This window comes from Gadus chalcogrammus, chromosome 12, assembly GCF_026213295.1.
Source record: "Gadus chalcogrammus isolate NIFS_2021 chromosome 12, NIFS_Gcha_1.0, whole genome shotgun sequence".
Lineage (NCBI taxonomy): Eukaryota > Metazoa > Chordata > Actinopteri > Gadiformes > Gadidae > Gadus > Gadus chalcogrammus.
Genome location: NC_079423.1, coordinates 15605477 through 15630808, shown reverse-complemented (window position 1 = coordinate 15630808; position 25332 = coordinate 15605477). Strand labels below are relative to the sequence as shown.

At 45.0% G+C, this 25332-nt stretch overlaps 2 protein-coding genes across 2 annotated transcripts; both read left to right on the top strand.

The window, feature by feature from the left end:
• Positions 1-2776: 2776 nt before the first annotated feature.
• Positions 2777-16762, top strand: alpi.1 (alkaline phosphatase, intestinal, tandem duplicate 1). The gene is made up of 11 exons (XM_056603915.1): positions 2777-2915; positions 4436-4561; positions 5935-6050; positions 8656-8830; positions 11196-11368; positions 11729-11863; positions 12233-12308; positions 13226-13360; positions 13938-14129; positions 14622-14738; positions 15411-16762. The coding sequence occupies exons 1-11, from the start codon at positions 2813-2815 to the stop codon at positions 15716-15718; spliced, it is 1656 nt and encodes a 551-aa protein (XP_056459890.1). The 5' UTR covers positions 2777-2812; the 3' UTR covers positions 15719-16762.
• A 1877-nt stretch (positions 16763-18639) lies between these two features.
• On the top strand, positions 18640-24879 carry LOC130393323 (intestinal-type alkaline phosphatase-like). Its single transcript, XM_056603984.1, has 11 exons — positions 18640-18846; positions 19362-19478; positions 20552-20667; positions 21221-21395; positions 22001-22173; positions 22337-22462; positions 22703-22772; positions 22992-23130; positions 23531-23721; positions 23824-23934; positions 24310-24879. The coding sequence occupies exons 1-11, from the start codon at positions 18768-18770 to the stop codon at positions 24585-24587; spliced, it is 1575 nt and encodes a 524-aa protein (XP_056459959.1). The 5' UTR covers positions 18640-18767; the 3' UTR covers positions 24588-24879.
• Positions 24880-25332: the final 453 nt, after the last annotated feature.

The following is a 25332-nucleotide window of genomic DNA, read 5'->3' as shown; positions in this document are numbered from 1 at the left end:
TCCCCACTGTAATTTACAGAATGTATAGGGCGAGATATGGCTGGAGCGCGGAGAGGACCACTTAGAGCCTACCGCCGACGCCAGATGCCTAAATGAGGGGGGGTAGCCCTGGGTGGGTTTCCATACCTTCTGCAGAGTCAAAACACTTCCAGGAAGGAACCCTTTTGAAGATCATTTTAATTGACAACCTCTAGCCCAGATACGAAAACTCGGTTGCCAGTTTCCTATTGAAAACCTTCTCCTATGGATCCATGCGTTCTGGTGGTATAAATGTAAATGTGGTATAAATGTGGTAAACAACTTACTTTTGATTAGCTTCACAAACTTTGAATCAGGTTTTGTCAGGTCTTGAATTGGGCAAACTGAAAACAATATAATTATTTGGTTATGTTATTTTGTTCTTCTGTAATCCACTTTTGTTTATTTATTTTTCATGATGCCAAAAGACCCATCCTTTTGGAGTTATGAACAATGCATGTTTCGTTTTGACTTGGAAAAGAGTTTGACATTGGGTGAGTCAAAATACATAAATGGACCAATGTTTGGCAGAAAAAAAACACCCAGTTTTGCTATTTTCTGCCTTTGTTTGTAGAACAGAAATCTTCACATACATCAACTGCCAGCATCACAATAAGCAACATCCATTACTTATTAAGATAACTTCCTATCTCCTTGTATTTTTCCATTCGTTAGATAAAACATACTAGAGACAAATCAGAACAAGTACCAAATGCAAAAAAATTGCAGGCACGCTCAATGTTTGACACGCTCAGTTATTTAGACTCATAAATAATCCGAGACGGATCTCAAACAGATTAAAGCTTTCAATAAACAGGGAAACGTTTTGTAAAACCACAACTTTCTGCCCGGGCCAGATAGCACGCAGCGCAGCATAGTGACGACAGGTAAATCTCCTTCCCATTGGAACTCCTAAAGGCATCCACCAACACATTTGTTTTCCGCTTGGAATGATAATCCACAGCGGCGACCTCAGACAACACACTATTTAAACTAGTGTTGGGATGACACGCAACTGACTAACCCAGCGTAAGCCAGGCCTGACAAATCTCCATCTCCATGTTTCGACGCGTTTATCCCGCACTCTTTTGTGTCGCCACAGATTTCCCATCATAACTTTTTTTTACAATTTCACTTCAGCTTTTGCGTTGCCATCATTTTTTTACAAGCGCTGATTAGATGCATGTGAGTAGCGGCAGGCAGCGAGGCGCGGTTCCCCTCGGGGTGACGGCAGAGATCGGGCTGTTGGCAGGACGGGAGAGGTCTACTGTAGCTCTGGTTTGTGTAATGACTGGTAGGAGGGAAGCCTCCCACCTCCAGGGCTGGTTAGACATCCAAACATCAGGAATGGAGGTTCCTCCGGTGCTACCACGTTTGGCCAACTCATTCCAACCAACATGCGAGCGTTACCGTATTAAAGAGAAGAAGAAGAAGAAGAAGAAGAAAAAAATGAAGACTTTTTGGGGTACTATTTTTTTTTATCTTCTCCTGGCACTCTCCACTACCTCAGAGAAGAAAAATGCTTGCCGTTTTTTTTTCTCGCTTGCCACAGAGGAACAGCCAAGCGGACTTGGTGAGCGAGGCGAAAATATTGGGGTCTTTCAAACTTAAAGAATGGAAAAGGGGAAGAAATTGGAAATAAAAGCAACTTTGTAACATGAAATGGAGAGCACATCATAACCCAATCAAACCCCAACTATATATCCCATTCTCTCTCTCTCTCTCTCTCTCTGTCTCTGTCTCTGTCTCTGTCTCTCTCTCTCTCTCTCTCTCTCTCTCTCTGTCTCTGTCTCTGTCTCTGTCTCTGTCTCTGTCTCTGTCTCTGTCTCTGTCTCTGTCTCTCTCTCTCTCTCTCTCTCTCTCTCTCTCTCTCTCTCTCTCTCTCTCTCTCTCTCTCTCTCTCTCTCTCTCTCTCTTCCCCCCCCCCCCCCTGTCACTCTATTTTTCCATGGGGTAGAGAAGAAGTGGAAAGAGAGACCATTAGGATTTGTACGAAGGTGGATGCCAACACAAATTGGGAAGTCCGTCCATTTCCCCTCATTTGAATGGACCGCGGCCTAAAGGAAGGCGTTATACATACCGGCTACATCAAAAGACCATTTCAATGTATTCTAAAAACATCTCAGAGTGAGACAGACATCATTAGGGAGGAGAGAAAACAGTATACCGTTTAAAACAATAAAAGGGGTTTGCGTTTTCAGGACTCAAAGCAAAGGGGTCTAGTTTCACGCCGCTCTTGTGTGGTCTCTCCCTCTCTCCCCCCCTCTCTCTCCCCTCTCTCTCTCTCTCCCTCTCCCTCCCTCTCACTCTCCCTCGCTCTCTCTCCCATTCCCTCTTCTCTCTCCCTCACTCTCTCTTTCTCTCTTACTCACTGACTCTCTCTCTCACTCCCCTATTTCCCTTCTCTCGTCTCTGTCTCTTGTTTTTCATTTCTATCACTCTCCCTCCTCCTCCCCCTCCTCCTCCTCCTCCTCCTCCTCCCTCTCCACCACCCTCTCTCCCTACTCTTTCACTCTCTCTCTCTCTCCCTCCTCTCCCTCCTCACTACCGTGCGGTTCCTAGCCTATGAGCTGGCGTGGGCCCTTCCTTCCAACACCACCCCGGCAGACCTGTTAAAAAGCTGGGCTGGAGGTCTTTGCAGTGCACTCGCTCCCTCTCCTTCTCCCACTCTCTCTCGCCCTCTCTCTCTCTCCCCCTCGGTGTCTCTCGCCCTGCCGCTGGCCCCCGGTCATCCCAGGTGCCGGCCAGGTGAGACCTGTACAGCGCGCACCTCCCGGGGCTCCTCAGGTTCGGGATGCGGACGCAACACGCTCTGGGCCCCCCCGGGCTCCAGCTCTTACTACTGGGGCCCTCACTGCTGCTGCTGCTGCTGGACACGGCCCTGGGGGACAGCCAAGGTGAGCGCAAGGAATGCTACGCTATTGTTGGTATTATGAGCTGAAGTATTAATATCGTTGTGGAGGAATTTGCTGTAGAGGTTATTTTTACGTTGGACTCGATAGGAAACTCAACATCGGATCGATAGGATACTCAATAATACAGTGGATGGATATTTGATGGATATATACAGTATGCGGGGAGTGGGGTATCTTCTTCTGTGTGTGTTTGTGTGTGTGTTGTTGTGTGTGTGTGTGTTTGTATCTGTTTGTATTTGGACGTGTGTTTGCCTTGACGTTTTCTTCTGCCTTGCTGCAAGCTAAAAGCTATCGTCCTGTGGTTGGAGGAAGATGTGTCTATATATACCCACACATAGTCAATATTGGTTCTCTATGTGTGTCCACTTTGTGTCCTTGTGTACTCCCCCCTTGAGCTCAACCTGTGTACCGAGTGTGACTTGGAGCGTTCTTTTTACGTTGTGCGACGGACGGAACGTTGTTCCTTGACCTTCGCTGGGCTGGCTGTCCCTCGGCCCCGTGGTGTCTGTGAGGTTAGAGTCCTCGAAGGATGCTCTGGGCATGGGGACCGCGGTGGGGAAACCACACAGTCACATCTCATTCTCCCCTGAGGCTCTGTGTGTGTGGTTGAGAGAGAGAGAGAGAGAGAGAGAGAGAGAGAGAGAGAGAGAGAGAGAGAGAGAGAGAGGAGAGAGAGAGAGAGAGAGAGAGAGAGAGAGAGAGAGAGAGAGAGGAGAGAGAGAGAGAGAGAGAGAGAGAGAGAGAGAGAGAGAGAGAGAGAGAGAGAGAGAGAGAGAGAGAGAGAGAGAGAGAGAGAGAGAGAGAGAGAGAGAGAGAGAGAATTGACACACGCACACGCGCGTTGGTGTTCACCACTGGTATGTGTGCACTCGCGCTTACATGATCTTGCGGCGTGAGAAGTGTGTGTTAGAAGAAACACAGACACACATAGATACACACACGAGAACAAAGCACTACTCCAATGCCTTTGGAAGGTTCTAGATGTACTGCTTGGTTGCTTTGATTTGTTTTGTGTGTGTGCCGATGTATGTACAGTACGTGTTGTGTTCTTGTGATTGTGTGCGTGTGTTTCGTTGTCTGTGTTTCATTAAGTGCAGGTTTTGTGGTCATGTAGTTTCAATCTATGGAAAGCTCAAGACAGGCTGTCGTATTTAAAAAAATGTTGATCTTCTGTATGTGCATGCTACATGTATCCACCGACGTGTGTGTGTGTGTGTGTGTGTGTGTGTGTGTGTGTGTGTGTGTGTGTGTGTGTGTGTGTGTGTGTGTGTGTGTGTGTGTGTGTGTGTGTGTGTGTGTGTGTGTGTGTGTGTGGGTGCCTGTGTTTGTGTTTGTGTTTGTGTTTGTGTTTGTGTTTGTGTTTGTGTTTGTGTTTGTGTTTGTGTTTGTGTGTTGGGCTGGATGTGTTTGTTTTAGAGTACACCCTCGTCTTGTGTGCGTACGGTTGATGCGGTGTCCCTTGTGTTTATTTACGTGTGTGTTTGCTGCTGTCCATGGCCCAGCGCTCTATGAGCGGGAGAAGGAGCCAGCCTATTGGGACGCTCAGGCACGTGACACGCTGGTCGCTGCCCTGAAGCTCCGCCCCCGCGAACACCGGGCCAAGAACCTCATCCTCTTCCTGGGAGACGGTAGGTCGACATGGCAGCACGCTTGGTGTTTTTTCTTAACCTGTGTTACGTGTTCAACTTGTGGTACGTAAGTTTAATGGTTCTCTTGTAATAGACATCTTTACAATTTAAAAATATATATATAGATAAATATTGTTCAGTAAAAACTGGAGATGTATTTGAGTCCAGTTACTATATTAATAGTAAGAGTGTGTCATTGGAATTAATGAGTAGAAATTAGGGAGTCTTTATCAGATAGCCTACATGTAGACTGAGGACACATTGGGATGGGAATGCACAACCTTTAGGTTTGGACTCAAAGATGTGTTGCAGATGTCATCTAGCCTCGCCGGCTACCTGTGAAAACATTTAAAGAAATGTTTTGAATGAGTTCTGTCCCTGTCAAGTAAACCAATGAAACAAAAAACACATCTAAACCTTTCCCTCCATGGTTGTGCCACTTATCCAAACAAACAGCCAGCACCTCCTAGAACATAATAATGACCTTAAAGCTAAAAGCACAATAACAGAATCATCTCAGCAGGAGAAGCACGCTATAGTAGTTTTCCTATCGTTTCATTAACTGGGGAGGATGTAAAACCCACAGTGGTAACATTTCCAGGATCCTACCTCAATGTTAGTACTTCTGTGGCAATTAGCAGGAGTTTCCATCTGAGTCAGAATTGATCTAGAATATACGGTTGGCAAGTAGTTGTGGCTGGGGGCTCGTAACTCTACGGGTACGTTTAGAGGGTCATATTGGATCTGGGGGGGTTTGCTTGGTAACACAGAAGAGCTTTAAGAGATTCTCTTGGTGCCAGAATCTCTGCTCCTAATCAGATGCACTCAGATACATACGTGTGGGTGGTCTTTGCTTTCCATGCTCCCAACAAAGACGTCTCTCTGAGTGTTTTTTTTAACAAGAATATTTAAGAGAATATAAAAACGTCTTTAAAGCGAGAAAAGGTTTTTATTAAGCAAACTGTTTTTTACTTGCGTCTAGTAAGGCGAACTGGTGAGGATATATAGTGGGGTGAGATTAATTAAACGAATATACATATAAAATGAATACGCTTGAGGGACAGTAATGTTTAAGCTAATTCACAGCATGTGTGTCCATCTGTCTGTTCGCACACCATATTGGCCGTATTAGAATTTCTCTGTTTATAATTTTGTGTATATAAATATATATATTTTCTTATCATAAGATATAAAATATATTAAAGAAAGTTTTCCCAAACAATAATTATAGTGTGCAACTCAAAATAAGCAGAAGACTCGATTCTGGGAGAAGCAGCAGGACTTTGTATCAGAAACCGAGCATCAAACCACAGAATGGTGTTGGGTTTTACATGAGTCACACTCTCGCTTGCCTCTCATTGGTCCACTGGCAGGTATGGGCGTGTCCACAGTGACTGCAGCGCGTATCCTGAAGGGTCAGATGGAGGGGAAGTCAGGGGAGGAGACAGTGCTGGCCATGGACAGCTTCCCCTACCTGGCTCTTTCTAAGGTACAGTACCAAGTGATTCGTCCCACATCACTAGTCCAGACATTCATTTCATGTTTGGATTCACTATACTTCGGGCAATCAATAATATATCAAAGCAAAGACAAAATAAGGAAAAAAGAATTGTACAATGTTTGCTCAATTCAGGTATGAACATTAACAGGCACACGAGAACACACATGCACACACACACACACACACACACACATGCAAACACTCTTGCATGCACACACATGAACTAACACATTCTTGCATTGTCACACATTCACACACCCTAAAAAACTTGGTGTTAATAATTTATGCTGGTGGGGCTGTCTGGTGTTAATTATAAGAAAAAGTGTGACATTCGGTCGTTGTGTGTGTGTGTGTGTGTGTGTGTGTGTGTGTGTGTGTGTGTGTGTGTGTGTGTGTGTGTGTGTGTGTGTGTGTGTGTGTGTGTGTGTGTGTGTGTTTGTGGGTGAAGTGAGTGATGCGTTTGAAAGAGAATCAATCACAGCATTGACTGCTTGTGTGAACTAGCAGGGATCCACATCTGTCTCTGTCACATGTGTGGCGTGCAAAAGTGTGCAGAGGAACACTGAGAAGCAGAACAATGTCAGACTCCATGCCGTTTTAAAGCGCACAGCCGGGCCAGCCAACTTATGTGTCTTTGTATAGCCAACATCCTTTGTGTAATGACCCATAAGCGCTCGCAAGTTCTGTCGTTTGTGGTAGTCGACAAAAAGTGGTTTGAGTTTAGTTCTGTGGAATTCTTCTGTCGTCCAAAAACGCACATTAAGAGTCACAGAGTCACGGGGGCCTCCTGTTTCTGCGCTGAGCAAAATGCATCCGGAATGTTGATATGGCCGTCGTATCTCCTATCAATCTGTGGCAGGCGACAGTTGGACAACACAAGTAAACAAAGACAGACTGTACTTTTGAGGCTGAAAAGCATTCCTACTTATTGAAAAGCCTCCCTACGTTTCATTCGGAAGGCCGACAAGAAAAGAACCCACAGATTTATTTTGAAGAAAAAAGTGCATGCTTTTATTTGAAAAGCCTCCCTACGTTTCATTCGGAAGGCCCGATGGAAAAATAACCCACAGATTTGGTTTGAAGGAAAAAGTGCATGCTTTTATTTAGAAAAAGAAACAACACAGAAGTCAACTGTTGGTTTGCATGCTTTGTTCTGCTGACGAGTTTCATCTTGTCTCATTCCAGCCCATTGGAGCTTGAGTGTACCCCTGGTTAATCTGGGACCAGACACATTGGTATTTAAAAAGGTTTAGCATAAGTCCACATCTCCAATGAAAACCTTGACAGGCAGGAAACCCCTGAAATTACACACATGCAAAGCTGTGCTAACCCCATCCGATTCTGTATATTCAGCTGAGTGCTGGGTGATTTGGAAGGCATTTAAAATATTCAACCATGACCCATTGTTCAACCAGCGAAGCACTACTGAATAGCAACTAAACGGCTGAATCGGATTGACCCCTCCGGCTTTGGTCCCAGGGCACAGATCGTAAGAATCGGAAGTGCAAGAAAAAATGTTTAAGGCGCAGATGAGCATGTCGATGGCGCAGAGAGGGGTGTTGAGTGGCCAGCCATATATTGAGGATATTTTTTTTTTAATATAATTCCAGAATCAAGCATCGTTCTCGCACAAACTAACAGTAGTAGCTACATCAAGTTGGCATTATCAAAAACATGTAGCCACCATTACAAACACCAACCACCATACAATGAGCGAAATCAACAGCATTAATATCAAAAGGTCTACTTTACCTACTGGACTGTTTGTTTTCTGGTCTGCTGCCAATGACTGGAGCTATAAAAGAAACGCATTGTCAACGCAGCAGGTAGTGCTACAGCTGGCCCATGACACAGAGGTCAATCGCTCTGAACACTGTCGTTTTGAGAGCACCCAGAGAGCGAGTCGAGTGAGCGCATGTAGGCTTTGAGAGAGCACTGTGGGCAGGAAAGCGTGGCCTAAGTGTAAATTATCGTTCGAGGAAAATAACCATTCTCTCTGACCTCTCAACGCTCTCCCTGTGTGCTGGATATGCTCATATGCGCCCTTGACAATTTTCAGCCCGCTTCCGAGTATTTCAACCTGTGCTCTTCTACGTCCCCCATTTGTGTGTGATTTTCCCAACACTCGACTCTAAAACGGCGCCATAGGAAACACATTTATTTAGGCTGTTGTTGGTCCCTGTCTTAAAACCTCTTCACGCTTTTATTTACGACGTCGTTTCTGTGATGTTCTCGCCATCAATGTAACCCCTCCATTGTACTGCTGGGCTTTAAAGGTCCCATATTAAAACCACCAGGTGTACCTCGATCCGCCACCTAGATGTATCACAGATAGATGAGCAAACGTTTGCTACAGTCTGAGTCCACTGGGGAGGCTGGTACACTGATCTATCCAGCACACATCTAGGTGGACAAGCCCACTTGTGATGTCACTAAAACACAGGAAGAGGCGGATTTTCCACACGGCTTTTAACGGCTAATCACACTCTCATCTTGTGGCATGATATGGGACCTTTCGTTATTAGTTATTACCTTTCAACTATACCTCTGCTCGTCTTGTGATGCTATCTCCCACCGTCTCCCTTTACAACAGACCTACAGCGTGGACCGACAGGTGGCCGACAGCGCTAGCACGGCCACGGCCTACCACTGCGGGGTGAAGGCCAACGCCAAGACGGTGGGCCTTAGCGCCCGAGCGGTGGCCTACGAGTGCAACACCACCTTCGGGAACGAGGTGTACTCTGTGCTGCGGCGCGCTAAAGCACAAGGTAAGAGCGCTCGGGTTACGTTATAGCTAACCTCGATTTTCACTCCCTCTTGTGATACTTTCGTTTCAATGTTTTTAATTTTAGACACTTTTATCCAAAGCAAACCGCAACCATTCATACACACATTCACCAACCGACGCCGGAGTCAACCATGCACCATGCAAGCGACAGCGAGCTGGTCGGGAGCAGTTGGGGTTAGCGTTGTTGTTTAGGAACACCTCGACACTTGGGAGCTGGGAGTCGCCGGGGAACCTTCCGGCTACAAGTCAACCCTCTAGTCTCTACCCCCTGAGCTCAGCCCACCACAGCCTTCGTTGCAGGCTATATGAAAGCCTGGAGGAAGACCCTAACCATTTGGGCGGGCCAATTGGCTGGTGCTTGAGCTGTGATTGGCTGGATTGGTTTTAACATGCGTGGGTGTTACTAAAACTAATTTGGTCAGATTTGTGTCCCAACTGCAAAGAGGCTTCCTATTTAGGAACTTGCCTTCTTCTGGGTCTATCCCCCACATCTCTCTATGATTTGATATAGAATACTCCATGCCCACATTTCCATAAAAAATATATAATTTCTTAAGTAGCTTAAAACTTTGAAGTCTGACCAAGTAAGGCCTGGCGGGATATCACATGGTTTCCGAGTTTGGGCAACTAAAGGGCTTTCTTATCTGTATGATTTATTTGAACGAGAAACTTTAGTTGCTCAGCTCAACTATATTAGTTTATTATATTTGAGTGGCACAACACGTCAAACATCAAACATCAAAGTTGATCAAACATTACAATAGTGCGACCGACGAGTATGGTAGTACAGCAATGCTGTAAAAACACGGGAAACACGGAAACGGGAACTCAACACAGAGATTAAGATGCCTGGGGGAGTGCGAGATCCTTCAGTATCTTATATATATATTTACATATATTGTAGGGTAAAGTCATTAAAACCCAAGGGTCTACACAGAGCTCCTATATCCCATTCCCAACACCATACGTTTAACACCATTTGTCCCCTTTGTGTTATGTTACATACATAACATGTTGAGTTGTTCATGTTGATGTCGCCGTTGTTGTCCTATGTTTCCTATGGGCAGTTTCATGAGATAGAGTAGAGTCGAGATGGGTCACCATGCGGTGCACCAGAGCCATAGGATGCATCCTACTGGGATGATCCTAGTGATTGAAATGGAGCCCATGATCCAAAGGGCAAACACTGAGTCATACATTGTTGAGAAAAAATAGCGTTATTCAATTCAGTTAATGATCTACCATGGCCATTAAAACTCCCTACTGTCGCCGCTTAATCTTTAAGAGGACAAACCGCTTATGAATTAGTGAGATTAGAGACTTTATATTGTAGCCTAACAGTATACAGTATACTTGTAATGCACGTGTGCATTACATTTACGGCATTGGCTGTTATCCAAAGCGACTAACAGTGGTTCATAGACACACCCGTGGAAGCTGATCCGCGCCGGTCATGGTTAGGCGTCTCGCTCAGGGAATCCTTATATCTCTTAGTTTGCTCAAACTAGCAACCTAATGGTCACAAGTCAACCACTCTATCTCCTGAGCTTAGCCGACCCCGTCACCTGCACCTAATGTCTAGCAATACGACGTTATCAAATGTAAATTAATCCAACATGAAGATCAACATGTCTGTGCTTCTGTACAGCGGAACAATTGATGACAATATATGCAGTTTGTACAGTACACATTCTGTTGTCTCCTGAAGCTGTGCTGTATCTTTGCATTAATGCACCTCGTAACCAAACGCGGAATCTGTTCTGAATCTACCCAGTGCTACTATGCATGTATGAAAAAAAAAAAAAGGAAAAGGGCCACCATTTTCCTTATTTTTGTGTGTGTGTGTGTGTGTGTGTGTGTGTGTTAACTTCACCTCTGTGTGTGCGTGCGTGTGTATGTGTGTGCGCGTGTGTGTGTGTGTGTGTGTGTTAACTTCACCTCTGTGTGCGTGTGTGTGTGTGTGCCGTGTGCGTGTGTGTGTGTGTTAACTTCACCTCTGTGTGTGCCTGCGTGTGTGTGTGTCTGTGTGTGCCGTGTGTGTGTGTGTGTGTGTGTGTGTGTGTGTGTATGCGTGTGGGTGCGTGAGTGTGTGTGTGTGTGTGTGTGTGTGTGTGTGTGTGTGTGTGTGTGTGTGTGTGTGTGTGTGTGTGTGTGTGTGTGTGTGTGTGTGTGTGTGTGTGTGTGTGTGTGCTTCTGCGTGTGTGTGTATGCGTGTGCGTGAGTGTGTGTGTGTGTGTGTGTGTGTATGCGTGTGCGTGAGTGTGTGTGTGTGTGTGTGTGTGCGTGCGTGTGTACACGTGTGCGTGTGTACATGTGTTGCGTGTGCATGTGTGCGTGTTCCTCAGGTAAGGCGGTGGGCATCGTGACCACCACGAGGGTGCAGCACGCCTCCCCGGCCGCCGCCTACGCCCACTCCGTCAGCCGCAGCTGGTACAGCGACGCCGACCTGCCCGCCAGCGCGCGCCGCCACGGCTGCGTGGACATCGCCACGCAGCTGGTCACCAACGTCGACATCGACGTACGCACGCGGGAAAAGTTTCCGGAATCATTCCTGATTTATTCCGATCTTCATTAGTTGAGATTCAGACGTGGATTCAGACGCCATTCCTAGAAACAGAGTTCTTATTTTCACCTGAACTAGTCGTACTCTCATTGAACTATTTCACTATTGCTTTAGCCTTCTTTGAAATCTTAAATACATTGCACTTTCATTGTTTTTTACTTTGCCTTTATTTTCTTTTAAACTTCATTTTATTGTATGACTATGTTTCTACGTGAAGCACTTTGAGTCTGCCTCGTGTATGAAAACACAAGGCAGACTCAAAAACCGAGTGGCCTCGCCTTGCCTACTGACCGGGCTATCCCGTCTCCGCAATAGGTGATTCTCGGGGGAGGACGGATGTACATGACCCCCAAGGGAACCCCGGATCCTGAGTACCCCACCTCCAACTCCCGGAAGGGGGACCGCAAGGACAGGAAGAACCTCATCGAGCAGTGGCTGAAGGCCAAGCCGGTACGACTCACTTTTCTCCTCGGGTTTCAATGAGCTCATAGAATCGGTACAGCTCCTTCTGTGGTCATAAACTAGTGGATATGACTTTCTTGTGTTTCCTATCCTTTCATTTACATGTTTTAGTTAGGTATATTTTTGTAAAAGTACAGCACTGAACAGTACAATTCACTATGATAGTGATGCTGAGTTTAGCTCCGTAATGTCATAATGACTATAATGACTATAATGATCCGTAAATAGACCGTGGGCGGTGACTGATTGGGAGAAGAGACACACCTGGGACTGCTGTGCTGCTTCGAACGAGGCCAGGCAAAAAACGTAAATACTCATTATGACACACTTCATCCTGTGTGTTTGTTTACTTTGCAGAAGAAGAAGTCCCACTATGTTTGGCACAAGGAGCAGTTTGACGACATCAACCCCAAGACCACCGACCGTCTCATGGGTTGGTGTTCCACAGCTATGACCTCGGCGTATACTTTGTATCATAGTACAAAGGTAGACTCAAAAAATGGAGTCGGATCACACAGAGTTCAAAGTCATGCCTGAAACACCGTTCGAATACTAAATCTGGGGGTCAGTCATTTGCAAGCGAACAATTATCCTTCATTGTGATAAAACATAGAAGGTCTAAAGCATTGACGGTATATCAAAGTATTTCGAAGATCAATTGTTTAAAACAAGAACAAATACAAACACACTGACACACACACACACACACACACACTGGCACTTCCATATCAGGCCAGCTCAGGCCAGCTCTTGATGGATATCTCGTATTTCCATGGTGATGATATCTTATCTATGAATTGAGAAAACGGGTCAACTTTGAACTTGACGATCTGCCCCACAGTATCAATGCCAGATAGCTGTCCCTCACAGGATTGGCTAACGAAAGCAGACTCCATAGCAATACATAAGGACAGATCTAAATAGATTGGAATCATTGTGTGTAGATTATAATAAAAAAGTATTTTAGAGAAGGATGTGTTTGACCATTGTAGCCACTGTCTAAATTGGATCTCATCCCAGTTACGGGACTACAGCTTTGACAATTTACCTGGCCATACATTTGTCCTGTATAGCATTTACATTTACATTTAGCAGTCGCTTTTATCCAAAGCGACTTACAACCATTCAGTCACTCATGCAGGGCAACATCCATCTTGTCGGCGCAATTAGGGTTAGGTGTCTTACTCAGGGAGACCTCAACAGTCAGCTAGGAGGAGCCGGGGATCTAACTAGCAACCTTCTGGATTAAAGTCAAACCCCTACTATTTGTATTTCATTTGTTTGTATGACCTCCCTCCCTCCCTCTCCTCCCTCTCCTCCCTTCCTCCTCCCCCTTTCCGGTGACTCCAGGTCTGTTCGAGCCAAAGGACATGCGGTTCGAGGTGTTCCGGAACAACACGCGGGACCCCTCCATCGTGGAGATGACCGAGAAGGCCATCCAGATCCTCAGCAAGAACCCCCGAGGCTACTTCCTGTTTGTGGAAGATGAGTTCCAAAATGGTCGTGTTCAAACTGTTAAAAACGATGGGCTCGTTCTGTTCAGTTCTGATTGTTGTGGTGGGGAGAGCGCTGGGGAGCCGAGGGGGAAAACAACAATAGAACCGTTCCTTTTGTGTTTTGTTTTGTTCTTTGTTTGTTTCGAAACATCAAAATGTGACGGTAATGTGTGCCAAATGGGCCCTTGCATTCAAAGCGTTTTGGGAAATTGAACAGAAAACACATGGAGTCGGTCACTTATAATTAATACAATCAATGCTGTCTTCTTGTTAATTTACTTTACATCTGTTAAAAGAATCCCTGCTCCAGTATTTTTCCGTAAAATGGCGTTTTGGAAAGATACTGTGGTGAGGTTTGGGACCAGATGAATCCTATATATTTATTTATATATATATATATATATATATATATACACATAGGAGCAGGCATGGGTAGTAGGCTAGACATCTCACTCAGGGAACCTCCAGTGCCTCTTCCTGAAAGTGGAGCAACCCCAGCCTCTACACCGCTTCCCCTGCCTTTTGTCTCTGGGTCTGACGGCTGTCCTGTGGTCTTGTTCCATTACGAGGGAGAATCGACCACGGTCACCACGACGGGGTCGCCAAACTGGCGCTGACGGAGGCTGTGATGTTCGACCGCGCCATCCACCGCGCCTCGCGGCTCACCAGGGAGTCGGACACGCTCACCGTGGTGACCGCGGACCACTCCCACGTCTTCACGTTAGGGGGGAACACCCCCAGAGGGAACTCCATCTTTGGTACGATCCGTGGTGCTTTGAAGAGTATATAGCATGGTAATGCAAGGTGGACTGTATGTCTGTATGGATGGATGTACATTTATTATTCATACATATATATAATCAGAATTGAACCAATTTAACTCATATGAGCGAGTTAAATACTGTTCTACTGAAAAAACACAAGACAATATCTCGTCCCATCTGTCATTATAATCTAAAACAAAAATTCTAGGAAACAACAATAATAATGCCAGCAATGACACATCTAGTAAATCTAAACTCCAATGCAATTATTCAATAACAATTTCCATTAATAATCAGCTAATAATATGAAAAGTAACATGGAAGTCGCCTAACAATTCGACTTGATTAATATTGCAAGGAATTCTACTGATGTTGAAAATGAATGGATTCATTCGCAGTGTAGATGGATGCCATTGAACGATCTGGGTGAATATCTTGCCCACTTACTCACTGATCCTTCATCGTTCCATTTCATCGTTTGGTCAGGTCTGGCAGCAAAGAAGGCCGATGACAGCATGCCGTTCACCAGCATCCTGTATGCCAACGGGCCGGGTTATGTGCATGTGAACGGAACCAGGGCCAACATCACGTTGGTGGATTACTGTAAGCAAACCAAACCTAATGTCTTTCAGATGGGACTCTTCCCTGCCTGCCTGTCTGGGGTGTGTATAAAAATGTGTATGGATCATTTCAACTCGTTGCGGTTCAAGAGTGACCCTGCAGAATGTTTGTTTTTGCTGTTCAAAGCGGGAGTGAAATATGACAATTGTGGCTATCTAATCGTTTTGGTGAGCCTGTGGAAAGATTTGCTTCTGCCGTTGGTCGGGGGTTGTTTTCTAAGGATAGACTTTCATTCATTCTCTTGGCTTTGGCATTTGCTCCATTTCCTTGGCTGGTTGGATATGTGGGCACATTTGCTGAGGGTGAATGTAGTTAGAATTCCGACCTGGGATTCAGTAAGGCTCGGTTATTCTTGTTTATCTGAAGGCTACCTTGACCCTATCAGATCCTTTCTAGAAACTACAACTTTTACTTATCCAACTATTTCACAAAATACAACACCCTGTTCGTAATATGCGGCGTTATAGACCAAAATGAAGATGTAACGCTATTTCACTTGGCTCCGAAACAATTCAAACAAATTAGTTAAAATATGTTAAGGCAGAAATACGATAGAACCCACACACAGACATTTACCAAACTGGGGACGGTCTCATCAGCTCAGTCTACCGTAAGAACCATACCCCCCCCCCCCACCTCCGCCCCCTCCCCCAGACGACCAGGAGTACATGCAGCAGGCGGCCGTGCCCCTGGACTCGGAGACCCACGGTGGGGAGGACGTGGCCATCTACGCCCGCGGCCCCATGGCCCACCTCTTCCACGGGGTGAAGGAGCAGAACTACGTGGCCCACGTCATGGCCTACGCCGCCTGCCTGCCGCCCTACAAGGACTGCCCCCCCAAGGAGTGCTCCTACGGGGAGTGCCCCCACACACAGGCCGCCAGCTCGGGGGGCCGCCGGACCCCCGCGTCGGGCGTGTGCCCCCCGCTGGTGGGACTGGTCCTATGGCTGCTGTTGAAATGACGAGGGGAACGAAATGATGAGACCTTTACAGGATATACTGTGCACAATACAACACACACACACACACACACACACACACACACACACACACACACACACACACACACACACACACACACACACACACACACACACACACACACACACACACACACACACACACACACACACACACACACGTGAGGACCCCACTATGGACTAAGTGGAAGCAGTTCTATGCACTAGAGTGAAGATAATCATATAGACAATGTATGTCTGTGCTCCTTCTTCCTCACACACACACACTCACACACACGCACACATACACGCACATGCACATCCATGTGCAAGACCCAACAACAAAGGCCTATGTACACAGCCTCCAGGGGTTGATTTTAATTGTTGTTATGGAAACACACACGCACACACACACACACACACACTGCGATTGTGGCATCACCAATTTAATTGGCGTAATTTCCAACTGCCGTTTTTATCACATGATAAGTAGGGGCCAGTAGGATAAGCCTCAAAGAATCCTCTCATCTTTGGTCTTTTGGATCACTGTGTGTATGTGAGTGTGTGTGTGAGTGTGTGCGTGTGTGGGTGTGTATGTGTGTGTGTGTGTGTGTGTCTGTATTTTACCAAAGAACTGATGACTCGTTGTTTTTCTGATGACTCAGAGGCCTTAGACAGTGGCTACAATAGCCATCATTTACGATTTAACTCGAAAGCGTTTATTATAATAATGGGCAGAGAGGCAAAGCTATAACTAGTATAACTCCACTGCCTGATGGGAAGAGCTGACCTTTGACCTCCGCCTGCGACATACCAAAACGATTTCTGATGCTGTACCTCTTGACTGACCGGAGATTTAAGTGTAGTTTTGAGTTCTTATTTTAACCTCATAGGTTCCAAACTGTGTTCCCCGTAGCTGGTATGTTCATCTGAAATCTACTCGGACGGGGATACATGAATTTATTTTCTATGCAGATATTGTTATTGTATTTTTGTACTGCGTTTTTACCAAATGTTAGTTAAGTATGAAATAATAAAAACACAAAAAGGACCTACATATTTGTGGCTGAATTAAATGAATGGCTTCTTCCTACTCTGTGGTGGAGCCACTTATTGGATACCTGCCCAAACAGTTTGAGAATATCAGGTTTAGAGAGGCAGCAATTCATCATAGCCACTATTTTGCTGAATGATAATTCTGTGCTTTTCTTATATTACAGAATATGGATACTCCAGACCAACCTAACAACCACACACACACACACACACACACACACACACACACACACACACACACACACACACACACACACACACAGACAGACAAGCGCACACACAAACAAACACAGACAGCTAGACACATATGCAAACACACAAATACAGACAGACAAACACGCGCACATACACACTTACCTGTGTGCCTCTAGCAGACATGATAATTGATTATTAATCGACTGCTGTATAAAATCAGACTTCGGACTAGGTACCAGCTTTACAGCAACCCCAAAAAAACAATTATATTGTTAAAGGGCAAGGATGAGTCTGATACAGTAGGCAAAGTCTAGTTCTCTTATGACTACTATAGTTCTTGGCCTCTCACAATAACGTCTCTGCCTGTTGATGTTACTCTTTGGCTCTACAAGACATTTGTATATTATTCGTTCAATGTAATGGAACACCAGTCCCAATAATGTCAAGATATCATTGGTTTTATTGAATAACCCTATGATACATTATGCCTCATATAACAGTTTGTATCCATGGTGGATGCATTGGTATGTCAATTTTGATGCACACACACACACGCACGCACGCACGCACGCACACACACACACACACAAAAGCAATTATGTGGCCATAAATCATTACGATTATCATAATTAAAAGATCGTCAGTGCGTATTTTATAAGGCCAAGATACCTCAGAAGCCCTAAGTAGCACTTAGAAGTTGCAAGGAAAACAGGCTCCAATGACAATGATCAATAATAACAATATATCGATTGAAATAGATAACTGTGGGAGTGTGTGTGGATGATGGCTGGTTGAGGCAGCCTCCCCTGGCCCCGTCGGGTTGGACTCTGGTGCTGGGTCTGAGGACTCAATGTGCACACCTGTTATACATTGAGTAACCAGCTTGCACATGTCAAACCAGCCATCTCCACACATAATCAGGGAGAGATCTACAAACTTGTACCTACAAACTTCACAATAAACCGGATTCAACATAACTATCCTGAGTCCTTGTCTGGAAGAGCCCAATAAAAGTCACCTAGTTGGAGTGTAAAATGGACCTTGTAACAATATTATTTTGTTTTCCTTGATAATGACAAATGGTCTGACAAACTGCATGTAAATGTAGATCTCACAAGCTAATAGCAAAGTTATTACAAAGTTTATCGTTTCTTTAATGTGTTGCTCTTTGAAAAATATATTGAACGAGTATGAAGCACATCAACAGGTTTTGTGGTTAGTTCCTCTTCAAGGTTAGTTAAGGTTATACAACTAGATAGTTAACTGCTTCCTTACTTACTTAGCATCTCTTTTAAGCACAAAGCCCTTTTAAATGTAGGACAGGATGAAAATAATGAAAGTATTTGTTATTTCGGTCCAAGTAGTCGGACCAATGCATGGCCATGATAAACCATAAGTCTCGGCCAAACGAGAATCGAAGCCCCTACGAAAGCATATCTAGTCTTCAGCCTCTTTGCACACTAACATTGAATCAGGCAGCCTTTTCTTTTTGAATAAGAAAGTTGTCAAAATTGTTTAACCACATCTCTCCATCAATGCATTGACCCCTCAATGCAGAATGTAAACATTGATACATATATAGAATAAAACGATGTATGTATTGGTATACATAGCGAATATTTTTCTATGATTCTCTAGTACAACATTTGACAATGAATCTCGGCCCGGATTTATCTAAGGATGAGGGAGGAAGCCTTCCAATTTGAACTTCGAACCCAGGCTGTGGTTATAAAGTGGCCACAAGCATTGCTCCTGCATCATTATGTTAGGCACGCTTTTATTATAACGTATAGACAGCACAATGGCAGGCCTACACAACTTTGTTCAGTTTGGATTACTTTTGTTTCTGTCTGTGCAATGGACTTGGGCCATTATTCCAGGTAAGGTTGACTAGCCCAAAATCAAGAAGCCCATTAATGTGTGTCTTATTGACAGGTATGTTTTTTTTAAATGTTATTTAAAAATGTAAGGCCATTTAAAATATTCACATACTTAGGTTCAATAGTATGATTAAAAATATTTTGATTAATGGAACACAAATTGTACATTATGATGACTTGTTGGTTGCTACGGTAAACATTTGTTTAGTTATGTTCATTATGATCACAGAAGCACTCCACTAACTACATACATAAAACTTAATTACAAAAAAATAACAAAAATAGGAAAGGTTAAATTGAACAATGAATGCTAAAGATTTGCTTGAATTCTTGGTTAGTATCGCTATCAGACTGACCCATACGCAAAATATTCAATTTGCTTCAAATACAAACTGAGCAAAATGTAGGAGAAACTAAACAACAGAGCCCACTGATAGTCTGCCTATCTGTCGTCCATCCACTAACCGGTGGATCAGATAAAAGGTGATAAACTGTTAACCACACACTGTTCCCAGAGCAAGAGCTTCACCCGTGGTACTGGAACGAGATGGGCCGGGATGCTATAGACGTGTCCCTCAGAATGACCCCCATCGTGGGCAAGGCCAAGAACCTCGTCCTCTTCCTGGGAGACGGTGAGTCGCGGGCACAGGGACGAGAGACATAGACGGATGGTGATGCGGGAGATGAAAAAGCGATAGCATTTTTAAGGAGAACATGCTGCACTGCTGTAGCTATTGTGGATAAATAGCAGCACTGTGAACTGCTTTACGTGTATGTGTGTGTGTGTGTGTGTTTGTGTGTGTGTGTGTGTGTGTCTGTCTGTCCCTGTGTGTGTGTGTGTGTGGCGTGCACATGTGTATGTGTTTGTTTTTTTGTTTTGGCAAATGAATGATGAAGTATGTTGATTGACCCTGTTTTGTGACGCCAATAGCACTTTAGTATATTACTACTATATAAGATGTCAGGGTGAGAGTCATTGTTGATTCCTTTATTTGGGTTATGTCCTCCCATTATATATTTGATATCCTGCTACAGGAAACACATTTATTATTTACAAGCTGTATTGAAACTTTTTCCCCACTGAGTTATCCCGTTTTTTTACTTAAATGGAAGGCCATTTCTCTCTCTCACACACACACACACACACACACACACACACACATACACAAACACTCACACACACGCACACCTATACCTATGCACTCACCGTGCACGTCAGGTCACAGCCAGAGCAGTGATCACGTGCACTCTCACAAGACACAAGCCAAACAGCCTTGCACCTTAAACTCCCTCTGTGACGTTGACAGTGAGAATTAACTGTTCTCCCATGAAGACTCATTCACCAATAAACGCGAATAAAGATTTATTTTGAATGATAAGAGAGAATATGATGCATGATAAGGCTTTGGCGTGAGCCCCGTCACGGATCCAGGACGACGTGTGGACTCGGCATATCCTTCCAGGACTAGCAGGGGCGGAGCCTTCCACTGGGCCGGTAGACTGGGGCACACCTGGTGGTGGTGGAGTGGAAGGGGGAGCAATCGAACAAAATATCTATGCAGCAAAGAACGTGTGTTACTACTAGACTACACTTTATAAAGCAGGTGTAGGCAGGTGATTGGTGATTTCTGATTGGCAAACTGGCGCGTGTGAGTCGAGTCCTCCTGGTAGAACCTGCGCTAAGGCTTGCATCTCCTCTTCGCAGGAATGGGAGTACCCACGGTGACCGCTACCAGGATACTCAAAGGCCAGTTGGCGGGGTTCAACGGGGAGGAGACCAGCCTGGCCATGGATACTTTCCCGTACCTGGCCTTGTCCAAGGTACGGAGCCCGTTGACAACAGCCTAAGTGCTCAACGTACCAACTGTGCAGTGTGTAACACGTGGTCATCCTGTACAATGAAGAACGTTCAAAGTAAAGTCAAAGCTATATATACTTCAAATACAACTACTTAAAGTCACCACCGAAATGGGAAATCACTTTTTCATCTAACCAATTCCTATGGAGTGGAATCTAATATTTACTTTAACATTTAGTAGACGCTTTTATCCAAAGCAACCTATGAGGTTCACACACATTCACACACAGACGGAGGAGTCAACCATGCAAGGCGACAGCCAGCTCGTCGGGAGCAGTTAGGTCGACGTGTCTCGCTCAGGGACCCCTCAACACTCCAGCTAGGCTAGGAGAGGCCGGGGATCGAACTAGCAACCTTCCGGTTACCAGTCGACCCGCTCTACCTTCTGAGCTGAGCTGACCCAAATGCTCCAATGGAGTCCAAACGTTAAATCTGGTATCGTCAAAAGGCAGATATAGCCTATATTTGAAACTGCTTCCAAACAATCCGATGACTCCGAATGATGTCTCTGTGCAGACGTACAACGTGAACCAGCAGATGCCGGACAGCGCGGGCACGGCCACGGCGTACCTGTGCGGTGTGAAGGCCAACTACGGCACGCTGGGCGTCTCCGCTATGATCGAGCGAGGGAAGTGCAGCGGCAACGCTGACAACGACGTGGTGTCCGTGCTCCACAGAGCCAAGATGGCAGGTACCGGACTCAGGGGGTTTCAGTAGCTAGACTGTTGGGCAGAAGGTCCAAACATCCTGAAAAACGATCTGTCTGTCCAACTGTCTATCTATCTATGTGTTTGTTTGGTTATCAAACCATCATTTATCGATCCATCTATCCACCAATTCATCCATCATTCAATGTAATGGATCGAGCCAATCGTTCCGTCTGTCTTTCTAATCTGTCCATCTCTTTGTGTATCTATGTGTATCTCTGTCTATCAGTTATTTAGAACCACAACAACAACGTCAGCTTGTCCGGTATTAAAGGGGACTTATTATACCACCAGGTGTGAGTGTGATTAGCCTTACAAGCCGTTTCGAAAATCTGCCTAATATGACATCACTAGTGGGTGTGTCCACCTAGATCTGTGCTGGATAGATCTATCGACCAGCCTACCCAGTGGACTGAAGTAAACATTGCTCATCTATCCAGCACAGATCTAGGTGGACACACCCACTACTGATGTCATATTAGGCCGATTTTCGAAACGGCTTGTAAGGCTAATCACACTCACACCTGGTGGTATAATAAGTCCCCTTTAATGTTTATCCTGAGTGGACGCGTCTGCCGTGTGTTCGCAGGGAAGTCCGTGGGCATCGTCACCACCACCCGCGTGCAGCACGCGTCCCCCGGGGCGAACTACGCCCACACACCCGACCGTGGCTGGTACAGCGACATCGAGCTCCCCGCCGACGCCGTTAGAAACGGCTGCCGCGACATCGCCTGGCAACTGATCAAGAACACAGAAATAAATGTAAGAGGAAGACTAAAGTAAAAGGCGATTGTCAGAACTGACACATGATATTACAAAGTGATTTGTAAACAGGTGCACACTTTGAGGCACAAAAATAGTTGGAAGTAGGCCTATATATCTACGTATTTGTGTACTATTTGCCATCTGGGGTTCCATTACCAAGGTCATTCTCGGAGGAGGGCGTCAGTACATGTTCAGCAACATCACAGCCGATCCAGAGTATCCAACATACTTTGGAGAACGTCGTGATGGGAAGGATCTCGTCCAGGAGTGGCTTCAAGGAAAGAAGGTAACTCCTCTTTTGCTCAATGATTAGGCTCTATAAGGACTGATTTTTATGAAGTGCTGTGTTTGATCGATTAAATTATAATAATAACAATACTAGGCCTAATAATAACAACAGTTATTGACGATTAGCAAAAATAAAGTACATAATAAGGTCCAATATTTGGTTTGCTTTAAAGTTATAAACGTATCTACAGCCAGTCAAAGTCTCTTTTTGAATCCTAATCTCATTGTTTTTGTGCAGAATGCCAAATATGTGGTGAACAAGAAGGGATTGGATGCAGTCGATGCTTCAAAAACAGACTTTCTAATGGGTGGGAGAATTTTTCCTCATCGAATCGCAATTAATTTAAAAAGATTGCTGAGACATAAAATAATAGAATGTTAGTGTATTCCCGTTGCGATAATTACATTGTACCATCTTGTCATTGTTCGGATAGTATGGCTGTACAGATAATGTCACAGATTTGATACGGATTCACATGCTTTACTGTTCTAATAGACATCTAATCAATATCATGTTCTGGTTAAAGGTCTGTTTGAGCCCAAAGACTGCCAGTATGAGTCTGAACGTGACACGACCACTGACCCCTCGCTCACGCAAATGATGGAGAAAGCCATCAAGATCCTCAAGAGGAACCCAAAAGGTTTCTACCTGTTTGTGGAAGATAAGTACTAAAAGAGTCTTGCAACAGTTAAAATAGCAGTAAAGATCAAATCGAATGTTTAACAATCCCAAACTCCTCTTGGGGAAATAGAGCATATTGAGTAAAAAGTATAAGTGGCCTATTGTAGTGAGTGTAACATAATTCCACACTATATTGATATTTTCATTCTCAGAATTGTGGGTCTCGATCGTTCCACTCTTAGATGAAATATATATAAGGCGTACGGTAACTGTGTTAACTTGCTTATGGAAAAAGTACTCCGATATAGGCCTAGGTTGTAAGCTTTGATTGTTCTCTGCCTCACTTCATGCAAGTCGCCTCGGATACAAGCTTCTGCTAAATCCTCCAGAACCCTTAGCGCTCACGGTATTTCATAAAGTAGTTTTCTATCCTGTGTTTCCAAGGGGGAGAATCGACCACGGTCACCATGACGGTAATGCCCAGCGAGCCCTCACCGAGGCGGTGGAGTTTGACCGGGCCATCGAAAGGGCTGCCCAGTTGACCAGCGAGAAGGACACCCTCACCGTGGTCACGGCCGATCACTCCCATGTCTTCGCATTCGGGGGACATTCTCAGCGGGGGAACTCTGTTTTCGGTAGGACGATCGATACGAATCGAATCATTTTGTGTCCAAAATGTTGAGTGAATGATTGGAGTACCGTTTGAGTGAATGCTGCCGTCCTCTAAATGATTGAAGGTGTGTCCCGAGAGTTGGCTACCGACAAGAAGCGCTACACCACCGCTGTCTATGGGAACGGACCGGGCTACCAGAACGGCATCCGGCCAGATGTCAACGCGACCGTTGCAGGTAAGTGTTTCGTTTCAGAAACGCTACGATGTGTAGCAGTGGCACCATCTTGTGGTTCAAAAGACCTGTCGTTCCGTTTGCCATTCATGCCTCATCAACTTTAAATCGATAGTAGGCCTATTGTAATGTATCATTATTCAGTCTTTTATATTATTATTATTAATAAACAACGCTTTTGGACACTTATACTGGCTTTATTTTTTCTTTTTATTATCTTGTTCTTTAACTGCTGCTGTGCGGCTACACAAGATGCTCCCCTCATGGCGATTGATAAAGCGTCATCTAATTTGACCTAAAAGAGAAATCCCACCCATTTGTGCAATTTCGTTTTTTTGCCCAGTTTATAAAATGAACCCTTGCCCTCCCCCTCCCTAGCTGAACCAGAGTACCGCCAGCAGGCCGCCGTCCCGAAGAACTCAGAGACGCACGCCATCGAGGACGTGCCCATCTTCGCCAAGGGCCCCATGGCGCACCTGTTCCACGGGGTGCAGGAGCAGAGTTACATAGCCCACGTCCTGGCCTACGCCGCCTGCCTGCCGCCCTACGAGAAGTGTGACCTGGAGGACAACCACTCTGTGTGCCTCCACCCCAGCTCCGTGCTGGTCCTCATGAGCCTCCTTCTAGCCCTCGTCTCCTCCTCCCGCTCGGGCTAGCTAGACGCGCGCATGCGCGGTCTGTAGTTGGTCCGTTTTGTGAATAAATTATTTTTTTAATTCTGTAATTACCCAGCGCTATGTTGAACACTGTAGGGATCTGCGCACAGTCTTGGTTCGATGAGTCGGGGGTTATTCACAGTTATGTTGTTCTTTGTTTTATATTTTTGCTTTAAACTTTGTTGTAACATAGTGACGTGGTTACTAGATTCCTAGAATGAAATCGTGACTAGAGAGAGAGAGAGAGAGAGAGAGAGAGAGAGAGAGATGATGACCCATCCTGGAGTTTAGCTTCAATAATATCTGCACATCAACCATATTGAGCATCAATACATGAACTCTTAAATGTGTTGAATAAAGGAGATGCAATGATCGTGCTATTTTATTTAACTGCAAGCATGCTTGTACCTAGGCTACATGACGATGCGTCTCCTCCAATAAAACACAGATTTGACCGACAGAAAGCATCTAACTTTTTAAAATGTGTTGCAACCCATGTGTCAGTTTGGTCTGAATTGTCTCAAGCAGTTCACCAACCTCTAACTGCGACCTGTAAAGCTCGTAAGTCCGCCCCTTCCGGGAGACCCCCATGGGACCCGTGGGCTAGGAAAATTAGGGCTATTATCAATGGAGAGAAAGTAATTATTTTCTGGTCCTAGTCTTTATATGCCCTGGATTACACATATGTGGTCTGTGGATTATAATTATAATTTTTCATGCAAAGTTTGCTAATGTTAGGTTTGGT